At 35.4% G+C, this 18171-nt stretch overlaps 1 protein-coding gene across 2 annotated transcripts in view; it reads left to right on the plus strand.

Moving 5' to 3' along the window:
* LOC145249579 (junction-mediating and -regulatory protein-like) overlaps positions 1-17623 on the plus strand; it is a 141619-nt gene extending 123996 nt beyond the window's left edge. For both annotated transcript variants that reach the window (XM_080111278.1, XM_080111277.1), the window contains exons 9-10: positions 12751-13486; positions 15842-17623. In XM_080111278.1, the coding sequence (XP_079967404.1) occupies positions 12751-13486; positions 15842-16059 (954 nt within the window). In that variant the 3' untranslated portion in view covers positions 16060-17623. The remainder of the gene's footprint in view (positions 1-12750; positions 13487-15841) is intronic.
* The last annotated feature ends 548 nt before the right edge of the window (positions 17624-18171 follow it).

Consider the following 18171-nt stretch of genomic DNA (forward strand, 5'->3'; position numbering starts at 1 on the left):
CATGCATCACTATCATATATCACAACAGGATCTATTCCCCTGTAACAGTAAGCACTCTAAGTGGCATCCATATATCTGTCCAGGATGTTGCCTAACTAGTCAAGAATCTTGATGCCAGCAAGGCAATTGGTTCTGACAACATTCCACTCAAGATGTTGCAACTGGAACTAGCTTTTATTCTTACAAAGCTGTTCAATCACTTTTTAAAGGAGAAGTGCTTCCCATCACCTTGGAAAACATTGTCAGTTTGCCCAGTATCAAAAATTATTGGTGATTAGTCTTCTACATCTCAATACAGACCAATTAGTCTCCTATTTGTTATGAGTAAGTTATTTGAATTTATGATAAATCAATAAATTGTCAACCAACTCACAAAAAATAATCTGCTCAGTTACAAGCAATATGGATTTTGTCTTGCAAGATCAACAGCTGATGTGCTGACTGTAATATCATACATGATCAGGAAATCTATAAACAGAAGTTCACTTCTAGAACAATAATTTTTGATATATCAATGTCTTATCAACCATCAAAATCTTTTTTTTTTCATTGATGGGCAGAATTTTGAAGCACATAGAATCAATGCCAGCATGCCTGAATGATCTCCCAAATCACATTCTAAGATTATTCATTTACAATTATGCAAATGATGCAGCCATCTACAGCAACACTTTGAAGAACATTAATGAATGAAACTGGAATCTTAAGATCTCCATCATTCCAGTAATTATAGAAGAAACTGGACTTATGAAAAAGAATTTCAAAAACTACCTAGCAAATATACCTGATGAACCAAGTGGAAGAGAATCAAACAATTGCACTTAAAGAAATAGTTAGAATTTTTAAAGATCTCTTGGCTGGAATATACGAGATAGCAGGTGAATGTCTTGCATCTGGTAGGATGCCCCATCCCCAGGTTAAAAAAGTAAGAAAATTAAAAAAAAGAGAATATAAAAAAAATCTCTAATTCTCTTATTTTGAATCTGGAGCATGTAGTGCAATGGAGAAAAAGGTGGCTGGTTACCTTTTTAATAATTCTAAAACCAAGCTTCTCTCTTTTCATCACCAATGCTTATATCCCCACTTTGCACTTGAATTGAAATGAATGACTCACTCCTTGAAGAAACCCCTTGCCTTGATAAGCTTCTAGAATTGACCTTCATTTCAGACTTGAAATAGAAGTCTTACACTAAATGTGTTGCTAAAGTCGCTGGAAAAATGGTTGGATCATTCTATTGCTCTAAATAGTATCTCACTCCTAATGCACTTCTCTACCTGTATAAGAGTCACGTAAGCCCAATGATGAATGAAGTACTATTGCCAATACTCCCTTTCTAGCCTTGACAAAGTATAAAACCGATTTTAAGATCTAGTGGGGAGGGGAAGTCCTCTTCTCTTCCTTACAGCCTCTTTCTCACAGAAGATACATTGCTAATCTTTCTCTACTCGTTAGTTTCATGGTAGATGTTAAGATGATAAAATATAATTTAAGCTGACAAACTCCTTTTCTGTTTCAGGTGAAGTTACGTTCCCCCCCCCTCCCCACCCATTTTAACTCAGTTATGCGAATTCTCATATGGAGATGCAAAAATGTTTTGAGACAGACATTGGTAGGTGCGAAGGAAGGGGATGACTTTAAATGCATGTAAATAAAAGTAGAGATATATTACTTCTGTGAAAGTAATATCAATATCAGACTAAGACTGAGAGATATAATTTGTATGATTCTATGTGTTGTCTACTTGTAAATAAAATGTCTATGTCAAGTTAACTGTGAGTATCCCCTTTTATTCCACTATTTTCTGTCATTCATATGCCACACACACTCATATAAATTCGTCTTGTGGCATAATCTTCCACAAGGCGTTAATAGTTATGCTATGCCAACACCCCCATTCATAACACTTGAGTAGGGTGCTCTCAATACACATACACATATATATTCGTCTTTTGCAAAGCAGAATAGAATGATAAAATTGTCACTTTAAAGAAAACAACACTGCAGCTTTATTTTAAAACTTTACTGAAAAAATAAATTCAGGTAACTTGATTATGTAGTAGAGCTGACATCTATTCAATGTAACCATCTTTAACCTCAATCACTGCCTCGGAACTGGGAGCATGCCTTTTCCACAAGTACTGGTGGGAGCTCAGCGAATACTCGGCAGATGGCAGCAATCAGGTTGGCTTTAGTGTTGTGAGAGGTCATGTTGTTGATGTTCTCGATGTATGGTCAAATGAAGTAGTCCAGTAAGTTCAGGTGGGGGGGGGGGCAGTTAGAGAAGGGTACAGTCGTAAGCCTGGGTTTCTTTGGACTTAAGGATCGGCACTGAGTTCTGCTGCCACACCCAGGGTTTGCCATCGGCCACCTGATTGCACCATGGGATCACCATACTCTTCAGCACTTCCAGGTACACTTTGGTGTTGACTTTCAAGCTGACTTCGAAGACGTGAGGTGGCATGATGTGGCCCTCACTTCAAACCACAACAAAGACCATAACCGTGGGTCAAACGATGCATTGAGCATAGTACTCAAGCATTGAACCATCCGGAGGTGCATTTTGAGGGTGCTGGCAATGGTCCTGTTGTCATAACTTGGATCAGTAGAGAGCACGAGTTGTACAGTGGCACATTTCCGATCTCGCTCGTTGAACATTGTGTCACTTTCAGAAGAAGGCTCCTATCGCTCTTGGGATTTGTACACAATGGCTAATTAATAGACAGTCTGCAACAAAAAAAAAAAAAAAGATTGTCATCCAACAAAAATGGAATCATGTCGTCTTTTCTAGGGCAACAATTTTATCACTCCTCCCTATAGTTATGATATGCCGACACTCCTATTCATAACAGTAGGTCTGTGAAGGCAAGATAGAGTGCTCCATATTCTAAGATACATCAGTGGTAAAAATTTAATAGGCTTTGAAAAAAATAAATTTTGGAGTCTACAAAAATACTACAAAACGATTTTATGAGTTTTAAATAAAATCTGTGCGAATGCATTTTATGAACCAGAGTCCGCTTGTAACAGCGTGGATGCATGTATGCAAATGCATACGAAATGAGAAATGATGTTACTGTAAGGAAAAAGACTATAAAAAGGAAAGAGAGAGCACGTTAGAGGGACGATCATGTGAGAGACGTCACGGCCGTAACGAGAAGTCACGTGTGGTGAGAGAATGGGGAAATAAATGTCATTGTTGCATGAAAAACTGAGTTTGAGTTATTCTTTGTCTTGGTATCCTTTGTGACAAAGACTGCTACAACATATGGGTCCTGTATGCTAGGAACCTGGCATAAACCGATACATTATGCTAAGAGTTGTGGAGCAGATCTTACAAACGCTACGAAACAGAAATAACAACATTCGTTGGATATAAATTACAATAATAAAAAAAAAATTGGAAAAGCAAAAATAAAATATAACAACCTACCATAAATTTTAATTTTTTTTTTTCAAGCATGATTAAAAGCTAATTTTTTTTTTTTTTTTTTTAGGGGGGGGGGTAAGATTTAGGGTTAGTTCTTCCAATGCTAACTGTAAGAAACAACTTTTAGCAAAGAAATAAATTAAAAACAATGAAATAAAAAAAATAAGCTACCATTTGTTTTATTTGTAATATTTTTAGAGGAACTTTCCAACCTTTTTTTTTTTTTTTTTTTTTTTTTTCACATCCTTTTTCTCTTACCGTTACTTTTACACATTTGAGTGAGTGTGAGTTTTCTCTTTCTTTTTCTTCCTTTTTTCCCCCACTTACAAACTCGCATAAATTAATTTTGCCATTCCCTCCCTAATTGTCTCCCAAACTTTCTGATTGTTAAATGCCAGGGTCATGAAAAATGAAATTACTGCCCTGTTTATTTGGTGGGTAAAAGTCTCAAAAGTTTTTTTACAAGAAAAATTTTAAGAAGAAAAAATTGTTTAACAAGTTTTCAGAATATAATTTTTTTTTTTCTAATATCATTGGTTTTGTAATAAAAGTTAATTTTTTTTTAAATAATGTTAACAAAAAGTATTAAGAACAGCTCAGCCAGCACTCGTCATATTCTAGCAGTTTACGTCAGATTCAGAGCAAACATCTGGTTCACAAAATGCACTAGTACCATAACATCTATTGGATATACATGTTTAATGATTTGTCTGATAGATTTATTATCTTATTTAAATAGTAAATTAAGATTGTCCCCTATTTATTTAACTAGTGTAGCTCCATAAACAAAAGCTTACAAAAAAACCTTTTTTCTTATTTAGTGCACATATCGTGTTGTGTTCTAATAAAAAAATAGATTTCTTTCTTTTTTAAACTGTCGTTCATCCCAAGCAATGCAAATTTCCACTGTAATGTAAATGGTTACTGTGATAATGACAAGCAAGATAGGGAATTGGGAAACAAGATGTTTGTTCAAATTACATTTAAATTTCTGCATATTGGTATGATCGGGAAAACAGGAAGGGAATTCCAAAGGGAGGTGGTCAAAGGAAAGAAACTATTTGAATAAAATGTCTTCCATCATCTAAGGACTTCTACAGTGTAGGGATGGGATTTTGCTGCTAGTTGAATAGGTTTTTATTGAGGTGTGCAAGTGCAACAAGTTTACTAGAGCACATTCAGTGGAAGTACTTGTAAAACAAACACAGGATGCAACACTGCGGTGATGTGACAGGGGTTGGAGTTTAAAATTGGGTAGACAGTGTCAGACCTAATAGGTAGAAATTTTGTTTTGGTACCCTGTCTAACACAGAGAGAGGTTATTGGTGGGTACACCAGCCCAGATGTGTCAACTGATCAACAGATTTCATTTTGATTAGTAATGTCATAGAGATAGTGGGAGGATATATCTCTCTATCAGTCACTAGTCTTCTGGCCACTCTCTGAATCACCAGATTCGTTTATTTTGTAGGATAAATAAATCTTGCTGCACCATTTGTTAATGACAAAATCCAGAAAGAACACAATCTTAAACCTAAAGCACCTGAAACTTTAGAAATTTCTGGTGAGTGGGAGTGTATCTTCTGCTGCTTTTTTTTTTTTTTTTTTTTTTTTCATAGATTTTGGATCCTGTGTTTGGACTACAAAAGTCATGCAATGTAAGAATCTTGACATCAGTTTCTATTTGACAAATTTTTTGCTTATTTTTCCGAGTATTAAAAAAAAGCATTTCTTGATTCTCCCAGCTTTTATTCTCATATATATATATATATATATATATATATATATATATATATATATATATATATATATATATATTTTAATGGGCTGGCTTTTTTAATGGGATCTTTGAAAAATGGTAAATCCTGTTTGATTGGTCTGATATGAATAATATGTAGCCAATGGTGTACTGTGAAACTATGAACATTTTTTTTTTATTTCGTCTCATTGCTTCTTCCTTCAATAACCCCTCCCAAAATGGTGCACTTGTTCTTCCCTTTCTTTTGTAGTCATGCAACATCCTCCCCTGACACACACGCATCATTCCCAATCCGGGCTTTTTTTTTTAATTATGTTTTCACTTTTTCCTTCTTTTTATTAATTTATTTTATTTTGCTTTTATTTGTTTGTTATTATTATTATTTTTTTTTTTTTAAGATTTAATTTTTGGTGTGATTACTTTTATTTTGGGGGGAAAATCATCGGACTTTGAAATGGATGAAAATTATTTCTGGGTTTTTCCTTCGCTCCCTTTTCCCCCTTACACTCTTTTTGATGATTGTATTTTTAGATTTGCCATCAATTGTTCCAAGCAGACAAAAAATATATTTTCCTCAGCTAAAATGTCCATTTTATTAATTTTCATTGCTAAACATTCCAAGTCTCTTACCCCTCCTCTTCTCTTTTCTTTCTCTCACTTGTATCTTGCTCTTCCACAACCTTCTCTTACCTTTCCTAACCTCTTTCTTATTCTTCTCTTCATCTTTTCCTCGCCTCTCTCTTACTTTTACTGACGTATCTTTAACCTTCCTCTACCCTCTCTAACTCTTCTCCTCTCTTATCCTACCTCTTCTCTTTCTCTTACCCTTACCAACCCACTTTTCCTCACCTTTCTCCAGTACCTTTTTTTTTTTACAAGTAATTCACTACTTATCAAGCCTTAAAAGCCATTCGAGGATAAAGGTTAATCAGTGTAAAATGATCAGTGAGACAAAAGCATAGTGACCGGTAGTGATTAAAATTGGGTAGAATTTGATTATTTAAGAAGAATGCTCACTAAACACTTGCTCACATTGGACTTGAAGACACTCATATTGTAGTGAGTTGGAAAGCATGCTCGCAGTACAAAGTTCCACAAACGAGCAGTTTTAGGAAAGAAACATTGTCTATAGAATTTGCATTTAGATGTAGGCACAGACAGAGAGTCGGGGAAATTGTTGGTGTTGGTTAGCTAGCTGAGTGTTTGTTGTAAATGTTTTGCAGGGAGGGAGGGGTCATAAATTGAAGCTCAGTTGAACACTTGCCATGAAAATAATGGTAGAACAAAGATTGACTCACTATGTCTCTTCTATGAGAAAGAAGTTACAAGGAGGAGAAAAGGGACCTCATTTATTAGGTTTCAGAGCTGGTTTTGAACCCTGTCAAGGCAGGAAAGGGTGCTCTGAGCAGCGTGACCATAGTATTCCATTTTAGGACATACTTAGTTCCTATACGGGTAAAAGATTGCACTGGGAGTGAGATACCTTCCAGGGCAGTAGAATGATGCAACCATTTTTTCAACAACCTTGGCAACAGATTTGATGTAAGTCTTCCATTTAAGGTCAGGATTGAAGGTCAGTCCCAGAAGCTTGTGGAAGCAAGATGCTTCCTTGAGACAAGAGCCATTCATTTTGATTGGGGGCCAAATGGGGATTAAAGCTTTGATGATGAAAAAAAATAGAAGCTTGGTTTTGGATCGATCAAAATTAACTAGTCACCTTTTGCCCCTATTTCCCCATGTTTCCTCATCCCCTTTTAACCCTTCATCTTCCTTCTTTTACTCCTCCTTTCCCCTCTCATCATACCTCTCCCCTTTCAGTCACTCCTCTTTTACTCCTTCCCTTTCTCTCCTACATCTCTCTCTCAACCTTACTCTCTTCTCTTACGCTTCTTCTCCTTCACCTTTCTCTTAACCTTCCTTTCTCTCACTTCTCTCTTACTCTTTTTCTCCTGTAACTTTGCTTTTTCTTTTTATTCCTTTTTTTTTTTCACCTCTCTATTACCCTTCTTCCCACTTACAAATTCGCATAAATTAATCTTGCCATCTCCTACCTAAGTGCCTCCCACACTTCTTGATTGTTAAAAGCCAGAGTTATAAAAAAATGAAATTACTGCCCTGTTTATTTGGTGGGTAAAAGTCTCAACCAGCATGTTATTGGAGGAGAGGGTGCTTTTTTTAAACCTAGCTTTATTGGTGTTACATTTTTTATTCTGCAAGGAATTAAAATCTTTGTCAGCTTATTATTAATAATGAATCAAATGCACAATATGGCTTTATATCTGAATCAATCTATATCTAAAATTAAGTCTAATATATATTATACTAGCAGATGTACTCGGTGTTGCCTGGTATTAAACCTAACATTAAATTCCTTTAAAAAAAATGAAGTAAAAAAAATCCGAAACTGAGACATGTGCATGCAAGTATTATGTTTTTTTCTTGTAAGTAAAAAGAAATACTCGAGCTGAGAAACAAACTAAAACCTAAAGACAGGGAGTCAAGTACGATAACCATTAGGCCAGCTTGCCACGTATTTCTGTATCGTTATTTTCATGGAAAGTGTTCGACTGAGCTTCAATCTATGGTCCCCCCTCGCCAAACTTTCACAAGAAACACTCGTCTAGCTGTAAACACTATCAATAATTCCCCCCACTCTTTATCTGTGCCTAAACCTAAACGTAGATTCCATGAACAAAGCTTCTTTCTTAGAACTGCACGCCTGTGGAATTGTCTTCCGTTTTCCTGCTTTCCGGCTGACTACAATATGGTTGTTTTCAAGTCTAACGTAAACAAGTTCTTGATGAGCCGTTCCATATAAGTTATCAAATTTACCAAATTTTCATTACTAATGATTACTATATTGTCCAATTTCTACTGTACACTCTTTAACCCTTATCCTTGAGTGGCCTCTTGGCCTTGATAATGTGGTGATGCCTAAGTAAAAAAAAAAAAAACCTACTTATTCTTAATATAAGGAAGCTGTCACATAAACGATTTGTGCATGTGCATGTGCAGTCGTGAAACAGTTGAAAAATAGATAAAAATATGATGCCCCTCCCAAGTACCAATCTTTCAATTTTGACCCCTTAGCAACCCTTTTTTTTTTTTTTAATGAAAACCGATTAAAAATGCTTTCCACATGTCTGAATACCCTATATACCAAATTTTAAGTTTGTAGATCAAAAATTCGTTTAGTAGATAAGTTGAAAGTTGTCCTCACGCTCATACACACACACATTCTCACTTTATAGATATATAGATAGATAATATAATTGATATCTAAAATGAAGTCCATTGGATTCTTAAAGTTTGACAGAAATATCACAAATGTACCCAACCAGTTATTTACAGAATTAAGTAATCTTTTTTTTTATAAAACAAAATTGAAATTCCAATCTATTTCATTGATTATATATTATAACCAGCCTAATAATTCTTTTAGTAACATATCACGATTCATTAGTTCTCCATTTATTAGATAATCATATCTGTTGATTCCAATCAAAATGTTTATTTTGATTGGAATCAACAGATACGATTATCTAATAAAATTTTTTAAATTAGTAAATGAAAATGGGACCCTACTTCACTTGATAATCTTTAATTGAACTTTCCATTTTATTTACAATATGTTTTTATCTTCATACTAAAATTCAAACACTTATGTATATGACAAATTAATTATTTGAACATTTCACATTGTCTTATTTCATCGATATAAACACTAATTATTTTCTTCAAATAAAAGAAAAACATCAATGTGGATAAAAAATGCTAGTAACATCTTTAATTTACAACTTTCTTAATGCTTTTTTTTTTTTTTTACACTTATCAAGGCCCGGAAGCCACTCAGGGATAAGGGTTATTGCAAGTACATTACGTTAGTGTGGAGATTTGATGAAGTGTTTACTTAAGGGGGGGGCGGTTCATTAGGAATTTGTTAACGTTGGACTTGAAGACATCCAAGTTGTAGTCTGGTGGGAAGCAGGAACACGGAACAGAGTTCCACAGGCGTGCAGTTCTAAGAAAGAAGCTTTGTTCATGGAATCCGCGTTTTGATTTAGGCACAGATATAGAGTGAGGGAAATTTTTCACAGTGGATTCAGCTAGACGGGTGTTTTTCGTGAAAGATTGGCGAGGGGGGACCAGAGATTGGAGTTCAGACGAGCACCTGCCATGGAAATAACGATAAAACAAGGATAGGCTTGCAACGTAATGTACATGTGTACTTCATTATCTATTCTCCTGAACTAAATAAAAAACAAAAAATATACCAGTGTGTGTGCATATGAATATACATTGTTATTTCCATTAAAATACTACAAAACAATTCATTTTTGCTTGCACATTTAACAGACATTTCAACATTTTCTTTTATACACAAATATTTTAATATGAGGAGCAAAACATCCAGGAGAGCAATTGATATACACACACACACACACACATTCATCTAATAATTATAAGCTGCACATTCACTCATTCTCTATTTTTTTAATTAAAAAAATGATGAAAATTGCACCGGTGAATGCAAAAAATCTTAAACCTCTAAAAATATTGTATTTGTGAAACAAACTTAACTGAAAATGACTTTTAAATAAAAATGTTTTATGTTTTTGAATTTATGAGATGAGGATTTATGATTTGTATTGTGTGATATGTACTTGCATGGTATTGTATCGTTATATTATGTTATATATTAGTTCTTATCTATTTGTATATTTACTTCTTTTATTTAACTGTTTGTTTAATGGTGTTGTTTAACTCTTTTTCAATGGTCTGTGAGCGTCTAGTCTCTGAGTGTGGGTACGTGTGTGTCAGAATATATAGCAACATATACATAACAGCATACCTGTCTTCTGCTGGTGCGTCTGGGAGATTTGTCGATCATCCTTGGGGGAGCTGGAACCTGTTTTAACAAAGACGCTTTTGAGACAGGGACTCAAGATGAATGATTGTTTTTAGATATATTTTTTTAATTCACTCCCGGGCATTTCGTCCCAGCAGAAGGAGAGTGAATGACGATCTTTGGTTTGTGGTTTTTCTGCATCCATTTGGAAAGCGTCGCCCCCTTATGGGGAGACATTGTTTAACACATTTTATCTCTTTAGCCTCTTGAAACCAACTCACTAAATTTAACTCTGCTTCTCCAAACAGGAACCTTTGACATGTCAGATCCGGTCCTCATTTGCATACCTTCCGGTGTAACTTGATCAGTCACAAAGTTTGATTCATATCACAGTATGACCCTTTGATCCCCTGCACCTGATTTAATCTATTGTTTATTCTGCTAGACAAACCGATAACTGAATAAATCTTTTCTACCCAGCATTGCCCAACGTTTACATAATAGTATGCTGTTGAATGAGCTTTTGTGTGCATACATCTTAGATTGCAAACTATCTTTTATCACTCCAATACAGCATAATCTGATTCTCATTAGATACCAGCGTTAAGCAACAGTGAGCATGGCTAATACCAGATGGGTTGTTGTTGGTTGGTTATTTGTTTTACGGCATATCAACCCTTTTCAGGTTATTTAATGCCGAATCCAGTGATTTTGAAGAAAATTTCTTTAATATAATGTATTTGGGTTTTTTTTTCAAGTTGGTTTTTATTTAACCGGTACTAACAGGTACTACCACTCTGGGTCAGAGTGGACCTGGGAGCAATGGCAATTAAAGAGTAGCTCTACACCATCGGATATAGTTTAAGGTCATATCCAGGACCACCAAATGGGAGACCATTTGAAAATATCAAACACTATATATAAGACCATATCACCATCTCCCTGCAAGAACTGCAAAAACCTAACATCATCTCTCCTGATTGGGGATATACAAGTGACTAGGGGTCGCTTATGAATTTGATATTTCCATGAAACTTCTTCCTTTGAAGTAAGCCAGTTCAACTCACTCGAGGTGAGTGTTGCTTCAGTATGGTACAGTAGTCCAATGTATATCTATTATGTCTTATTTTATTTCATGTTACTTTTCAATTCTTGCGGTGCTTTGGTATACTAAAATCTGAAGTTATATGTTTAAGGAAAACAGATAGATGAAAGGAAGTTGGAAACAAAGGAATTATGCACGCGTTGTCTTAGTGCATATGGCACCTTAACAATTCAAATATGGAAAATCAGAAAGAAAAAGCGGTAACTTATAACAACTTTATATACTGTAAACTATGCTAAGAGAAAATAGCACAAAGAAACTTATTAAATAGAGTATCAGAAATTAAATCTAAATTCAAACACACTATTTGAACACAACAATGTAAACGACTGAAATAAGCAAATCAACTTGCAATAAAAAATAAATACATGGAGATTGATAGTTTTGGTTCTTATTTCAAATTTGTAAAATGTTTTTGACTCCTAATGGGGGTATGAGACGAATAGATTCGCCAATCATTTTTATAACCAACGGCTGTGCTAAACAACCAATGAAAACGTCGCAAAATTATTATAAAAATTGTCGAATTTTGGATTCAATCAGTTCGCCGTTTACTACGTCACGGACCGCATTTAATTCTTCGCCGCCATCTTGGTTACTGATCTGAACTGAGCTGCCATCTTGGTTACTGATTTGAACTACGCCGCCATCTTTGTTCAACATAATATCTCAGAACTTAAGAGGTTAACTACGCCACGGACCCTATTTGATTCTTGGTCGCCATCTTGGTTATTGATCTGAACTACGCCGCCATCTTTGTTCAACACAATGTCTCAAACTTAACAGGTTATGGGCCCAGCACGATAATTCAGAACCATTAAATTTATGTTATAATGCTAGTGAATTCGTTTAAAAATGATTTTCTTTATAAAAATAAAATTACTTGATCAATTTATGTGATTTTTAGAATATGATAATTTCGGTTGGTGGCAAGTATGTACATCATAAAGATTTTTCTGTAGTTTTGCTTTTTTTTTAATTGAGTTGAATTCTAAATAAGAACCATATGGTCTTCATGTGGTTATCTCTCTCCTATGTAGGCTCTGTTTCTTGGATTTCAGCTTCTGTATTTTAAGTAGTTATTTTGTATCCGGTATATGTTCCTTAATTTACTTTTTCTTTTGTTATTTGTGTGCTGAAAAAGAGAACTCTTCTTTAAATATTTGTTTTCCGGAAGTGAATTACCTCCCTTGAGTGTTATTCAAAACTTTTCCTCCTTTTTTTTAATTATGGCCAGTGTTGGTAAAGTCCATGCGATGTTCTTAGTTAAATAAAACTTCTCAAGCTTACTCACTTCTCTTTACAATATGTTTTATAATTTTGCTCATTATATTTATTTACTGTTTCTTTATTTATTTTCATTCTGTTGTATTTATTTCTATTGCTGATTTATTTTTTTATTTTTGTTAGTCTTTCAGAATTGTTGGCTTTTTATGAGTTTATTTTCTCTATTTCTTTCCACTTGCTAACACTTTTTTTTTGGAGGGTGGGTGGCATTGATAGTATCACGCAATCATTTCTCGATCACACCTAGTCCCATTATTTTTCAGACAAACCTTTCAGATAGTCTTTAATGGCAATTTTAAATGAAATGTTATTTGTTTTTCAGAAATATCCAACTCCAGCGACAATCAAGCCTTCCAGATATCAACCGCCCTCAGGAAAGAAGAAGGACACCATCTACAGTCCATCAACATCTCCGATTTCAGAGAAAAGTAACCAAAAATCTGTTCCTGCCCATAACTCGGTGCTGCCAAAGTCCAAGACACCAGCATCTTCCCCCGAGAAACCATGGAAAAGACATGGAAAGAGAAAACAAAAACCACAGTCGGATGACCTGGATATCCGTATCTTTGAGTCTGGCTCTGCTGCACGGAATGTGGAGGGGGCATGCGCTGCAATGGAAGTTGGCGGCGATGTTGATCGAAAACCTTGTGAACAGAATGAAACCTCGATGATGAGGACAACAGCTGAAACCTCCACTTCAACAAGCTCCTCAACCTCGCCCATTGAAATTATCTGTGATGTGACAATGCCTTCGTACGATCTTCCTTTGGGCCCTAATCAGGTCTCAGTCCCTCCTCCACCGCCACCACCTCCCCCGAGTGGACCACCTCCTCCTCCACCACCTCCTCCTCCACCTCCACCTCCTCCACTGCCACCAGATGGTGAATCAAGTGAACAGAAATTATTTATCCAGAAAAAGACACCCACTCCTTCTAAAAATTCAAACGGCCCCTCTTCAGGAGACCAGGGGGTCACGCTGGACTTAGAGACTATCTTGAGCGGACGAAACAGACTAAAACCTCCGAGTCAGAAGCCGAGGCCGATGATAAAAGACACAAGTAAGATTAGCATGTGTTACGTCATTTTCTTTTTTCTTTGTTTAGATTTTAGCATCTGATAGCAGTCTATGATCTTACTAGTCATTCATTAGAAAGGGTAGAGAACATGAGAATACGAATAGGAAACAATCGAAAGTGTGAAAATGTATGTGTGCACTCGCCTTACCATGATAGTTTCAAACATTGTTTGGGGCTAATACGTCTGTTGATCCTGTCAGGTCTGCAATGAAGAGTCCTCATACAAAACAAAACCACAGATCTCATTTCTAAACAAATCATAGATATGTATTATATTTTATGAGTTTACAAAAATGAATGATAGACCTGCAGCATTGAATCTTTACTTGATCAGACTGAAATGTAGAAGTCCTATTATAGAGTCACTTGGGCCGAGAGCCCCAAAGGAACCAATCTACTCTGAGAGGCACAGTGCCTGAACTGTTTCAGTATTTCTCCCAAGGACCAACTCCCACTTTTCCTCCTCCTCTTCCATGTTGGGTGGGGTTTAGGAGAGGGCCGGCTATAACTGCTTTTCTTTCTATTCTCCTGGGATTTCTTCACACTTGGTTGGTTCTGGCCTTTTGTTGGTGGGCGCTGTTCAGCCGTCCAGAGGAAACATTCACTGAGGATAATATCCCACTGGTCTTGGACATTGTTGCTTTCACAAAAACGATTCTAACAGGACTCTTCCTTCAAATGATGCACTTACTTTTTTAAACAAAGGAATTATCTCTTAAGTGATGTGGTTCTGGTCAGAGATATTTTCAGCTCTATGCACGATCCCCTTCTTTCTCTGGCTAATCATTTATCACTGCAACGTCTATAATTTGATTGCCCCCCCCACTCTTCTCTCATGAATATGATGCTGCTAGTCTCAGTCTTTTTATAAATATTATTATGGCATGTGTTCTTTAGAATTGTCTGATCTATTCCCCGCTTTTTTTGTTCCAGCTCGTTTGATTTGCTGTTTTAATACCTCATTTTAATACATGTTATACAGTTTCCTATTCTAGTAGTTTCTTACCAAGGATTATAAGATTATGGAACTCTTTTCCTGCTAACTGTTTTCCTTTAACCTACAACTTTGGTCTTTTCAAGACTAAGGTCAATGGACATCTCCTGTCTTTTTGTAATAATCAGCTTTCATTCTTGTTAGCTCCTCACATCAAGTGGCTTCATGCCTTGCCTCAAGCGATTTTCATTAAAAAAAAGATATCATTAGAAAACTTTTTGGTAAAATCGTAGTTTAGTGGCTCAAACATAATACAATGAAAATTTTGTTTTATTTTGTTTTTGTAAAATATTAATAAATGAGGAACCATTTTGAGTTGAAATCAATTTAGCATTACGCTTGTAATCTTAAGAACATGCTTGAAATGTGTACGTATGCTAAAATAACCACTAACTGCCATTTGTATGAAGACTCCATTGTTTTTTTTAGTTATTATTTCAGTGTATAAAATTTAGCTGCTGCTAAAAAGTCCCAAAAATGAAGAACTTCTGGAGGCAATGTAGAAACATCCTTAGCTCCTTACATCAAGTGGCTCCATGCCTTGTCCCAAGCGATTTCTGTAAAAAAAAAAATGGTTGCACTTGTAGATTCACTACACAGGCCGTGATCGTCCCACTCATTATGCCGGTCCAAGGTTAACATTTTATTTTTTGTGATTTGTGTTATCACAGACAGGGCTGTAAAAATATTTATCGCTTTCTTTCCCTCACGATGAGAATATGGTCTGAAAGTGAAATTGAAAAGCCAGTGCTCCAGAGGAGAAGCACTTTGGTCTGCAAAAAAGTGCCTAGGCAGCCCTGTCAGCATTCCCCAGCATTCACTTCAGTTGATTACCAATAAACTAACCACTTCTCAAAGAGAGTATGCAAAACCTGGGGGTGGGGCCGGATCTCCTAGAACTGCACATGACCAACAAAATACCACAGTCAATAGGTAAAAAGAGTTAGAATTCTTTTTTTTTTTTTTTCCAGCGCAAGTCTCAAGGATTTTTACTAACTCAACCCCATGTTATAATTTAAGGAAAGTAGAAAGTAAATCTAGGGTTTACTTTTGGCAGCCGCGTAAATCCTGCTTCCTTTATTTTGTCCTTTAGTCCTCACATTCCAAGAGCGATGTTCCTGACAAAGAAGGAAGAATTTTTGTTATATGGGTCAGAATTTATTCCACCCTAACACTTATCATTGACAACTTTTTGATCTGGAAGTAGTATTTTTTTTCTTAGGTTCTTACATCAAGTAGTTTCATGCCATGTCTGAAGCGATTTCCATTAAAAAAAAATGTCACAGCTATAGTAACAGGAAATCTTTGACGCATCTTATTTTCTTTTTCTTTTTTTTCTTCAGATCCAATGAATCATATTTTTGATATGATCAAAAAAGGAGTGAAACTGAAATCCGCATCCCAGCGTGATGCAAGTCACGAGAGAAGTTCGCCATCCCCAATTCCAAGCGACTCACATCTGAAACTGCTTCAGGAAAGACTAAATCGAATCAGTAGAGTCACCAGAGACAGTTCACCTGAGTCTGACAATAGCGATTTCGAAGAATTTGAAGACTTTTGACAATAACTTTTCATTCTGGCATTCAAGCTCTCTTTCTCTCTCCCTCTCTCTCACTCTCTCTCTCTCACTCTTTCCCTCTCCCTCTTTCTCTCTCCCTCTCTCTCGATTGAGCACAACTCTAAATAACATTGCCACTCCTTCTGCATACTTTTCATTCTTTCCTCTGCACATTTTCTAACTCCTTCACCTTCTTTCTCTCTCTCTTTCTCTCTTCCTTTTCATCTCTATAATTCAGCTCCCATTTTTCTCTGCACTGTCTTACCTCCCATTCTCTATCGTTACACCCCCCCCACATACACATTTTTTTTTGTTCATCTGTTAAAAACAAATGCATTTTATTTGAAAATTTTTAGAGCATTAACTATTTTTGAAAATCATATCTATGATGGTTTACTCATCCATTTTTTTTTTCTTTTTCTGAATTCTGCAAGTATAACAAAAAAAAAAAATACCTCCCCCTCCTTCTCTCTTTTGATTTTATTACATTATAAAACGGAGTTCAATTTCATTTATGTTATTTGAATTATTCAGACTACAATTTTTATCTTGGTTGATATTTCCATAACGTTTCAGCTGATGCAACCTTATGAACTTCTGGTACATCTTCTCAAACTCTGAAATCTTTATGTTGAACTCTTTATTTAATCCATGACGGTAGATTGTTCTTGTTTCCTCAGCCGTGGTAGAAGTGTTACTTATTTTATTGTGTGGTCATGATACTATCATTAGAAAGATTAGCATCATCGTTTTTTGGGGGGTGGAGAATTAGTAATAATGTTGTACCTTGTTCTGTGGTCATGCTACCATTTTTTTTTTTTTTTTTGAGGCGGGCGGGGGGGTGTAGTGCAGAAATTATAGTAACCAAGAATAACATAATAATTGACACTTCTATCCGATCATGACTGGCAGAATAAGAACAATCTACCTATGTGGATTAAGTAAAGAGTTCAGTTAAAAATTTTGTTCAGGTTTGGCAAAAAGATGCCCAATTTTGAAAAGAAATGTCTCGCGAAGGTCGTAGGCTACATTGGCTGAAATGTTGTGAAAATAACAACCAAGATGAGAATAGTAATCTGAATTATTTATCATGGCAGGACAATGGAACTCGAGGTTATGAAAGCAGGATTTGAAGTCAGTGGAAGAGCACTTTGGCCAAACAAAAATTGCCTGAGGAGCCCCATCGATATATCTTGGTTGGGGCACCTCTGGTGATTAGCAATAAACTAACCACTTCTCAAAGGGTGAGAAAGTAAAGTCTTGGAGGATGGACCTCCCAAGACTACACAATACCATGCTTCAGCCCAAAAAGCCGTCTCAATAATGGCCTATACTCTGCTAGTCAGGTTTTGTTATGAAGTAACCCCAAAAAGTTTAATCGTAGTCTGAATTATCGATCCTCATCTCCAAAATGTAAATTTGATTCTATTTTTTTCTTGACTGATATGAAATATTCACTGTACCATGAAATAATCAATGCTTCACTTATTCTTACACATATAATGTAAGTACGCAAAATTAAAATAAAAAAGGGGTTTTATGCTGACCCTTATATTTTTTAAGTCGAGATAGTTACATGATGACCACTCTCTTCTTCTCCCCTTATTATCATATTTCCACCCTCTCCTTAATTTTTTATATTTTTTATCTCATTGAGGGGGCACATTAAAAAAAAAAAACATTTTAAAAGCATTAAGTTTGTTTTTCATTTTTTAGGAACAATATATATTCATATTTTTTTATTTGTTAGTAACATAATTATGTTATCCAAGAGTAAATCTTTAACAAAGCAAAACTTATCAAGATAAGAAAAGCTCAACGCTATTAAGAGGAGCAAATATTTTAATTATATATATATCATTTTAATTTGATTGGGTAAACAAAATTACATAAAAGTAAAAAAAAGGTTTTTGCTACCTCCACATTTAAAAAAAAAAATCAAGATAATTGCAGGATGACAGGTGTCTTCTCCTCCTCTCATTACCATATTCTCATCCTTTCTTATATTTTTTTATTCTTTATCTCATATTTGGGGGGTACATAAAAATATATTTTAAAAGCATTAAGTTTGATTTGTTAGGAACAATATATATATATATATATATATATATATAT

This window comes from Euprymna scolopes, chromosome 28 (assembly GCF_053919585.1).
Source record: "Euprymna scolopes isolate OS-2025 chromosome 28, ASM5391958v1, whole genome shotgun sequence".
Lineage (NCBI taxonomy): Eukaryota > Metazoa > Mollusca > Cephalopoda > Sepiida > Sepiolidae > Euprymna > Euprymna scolopes.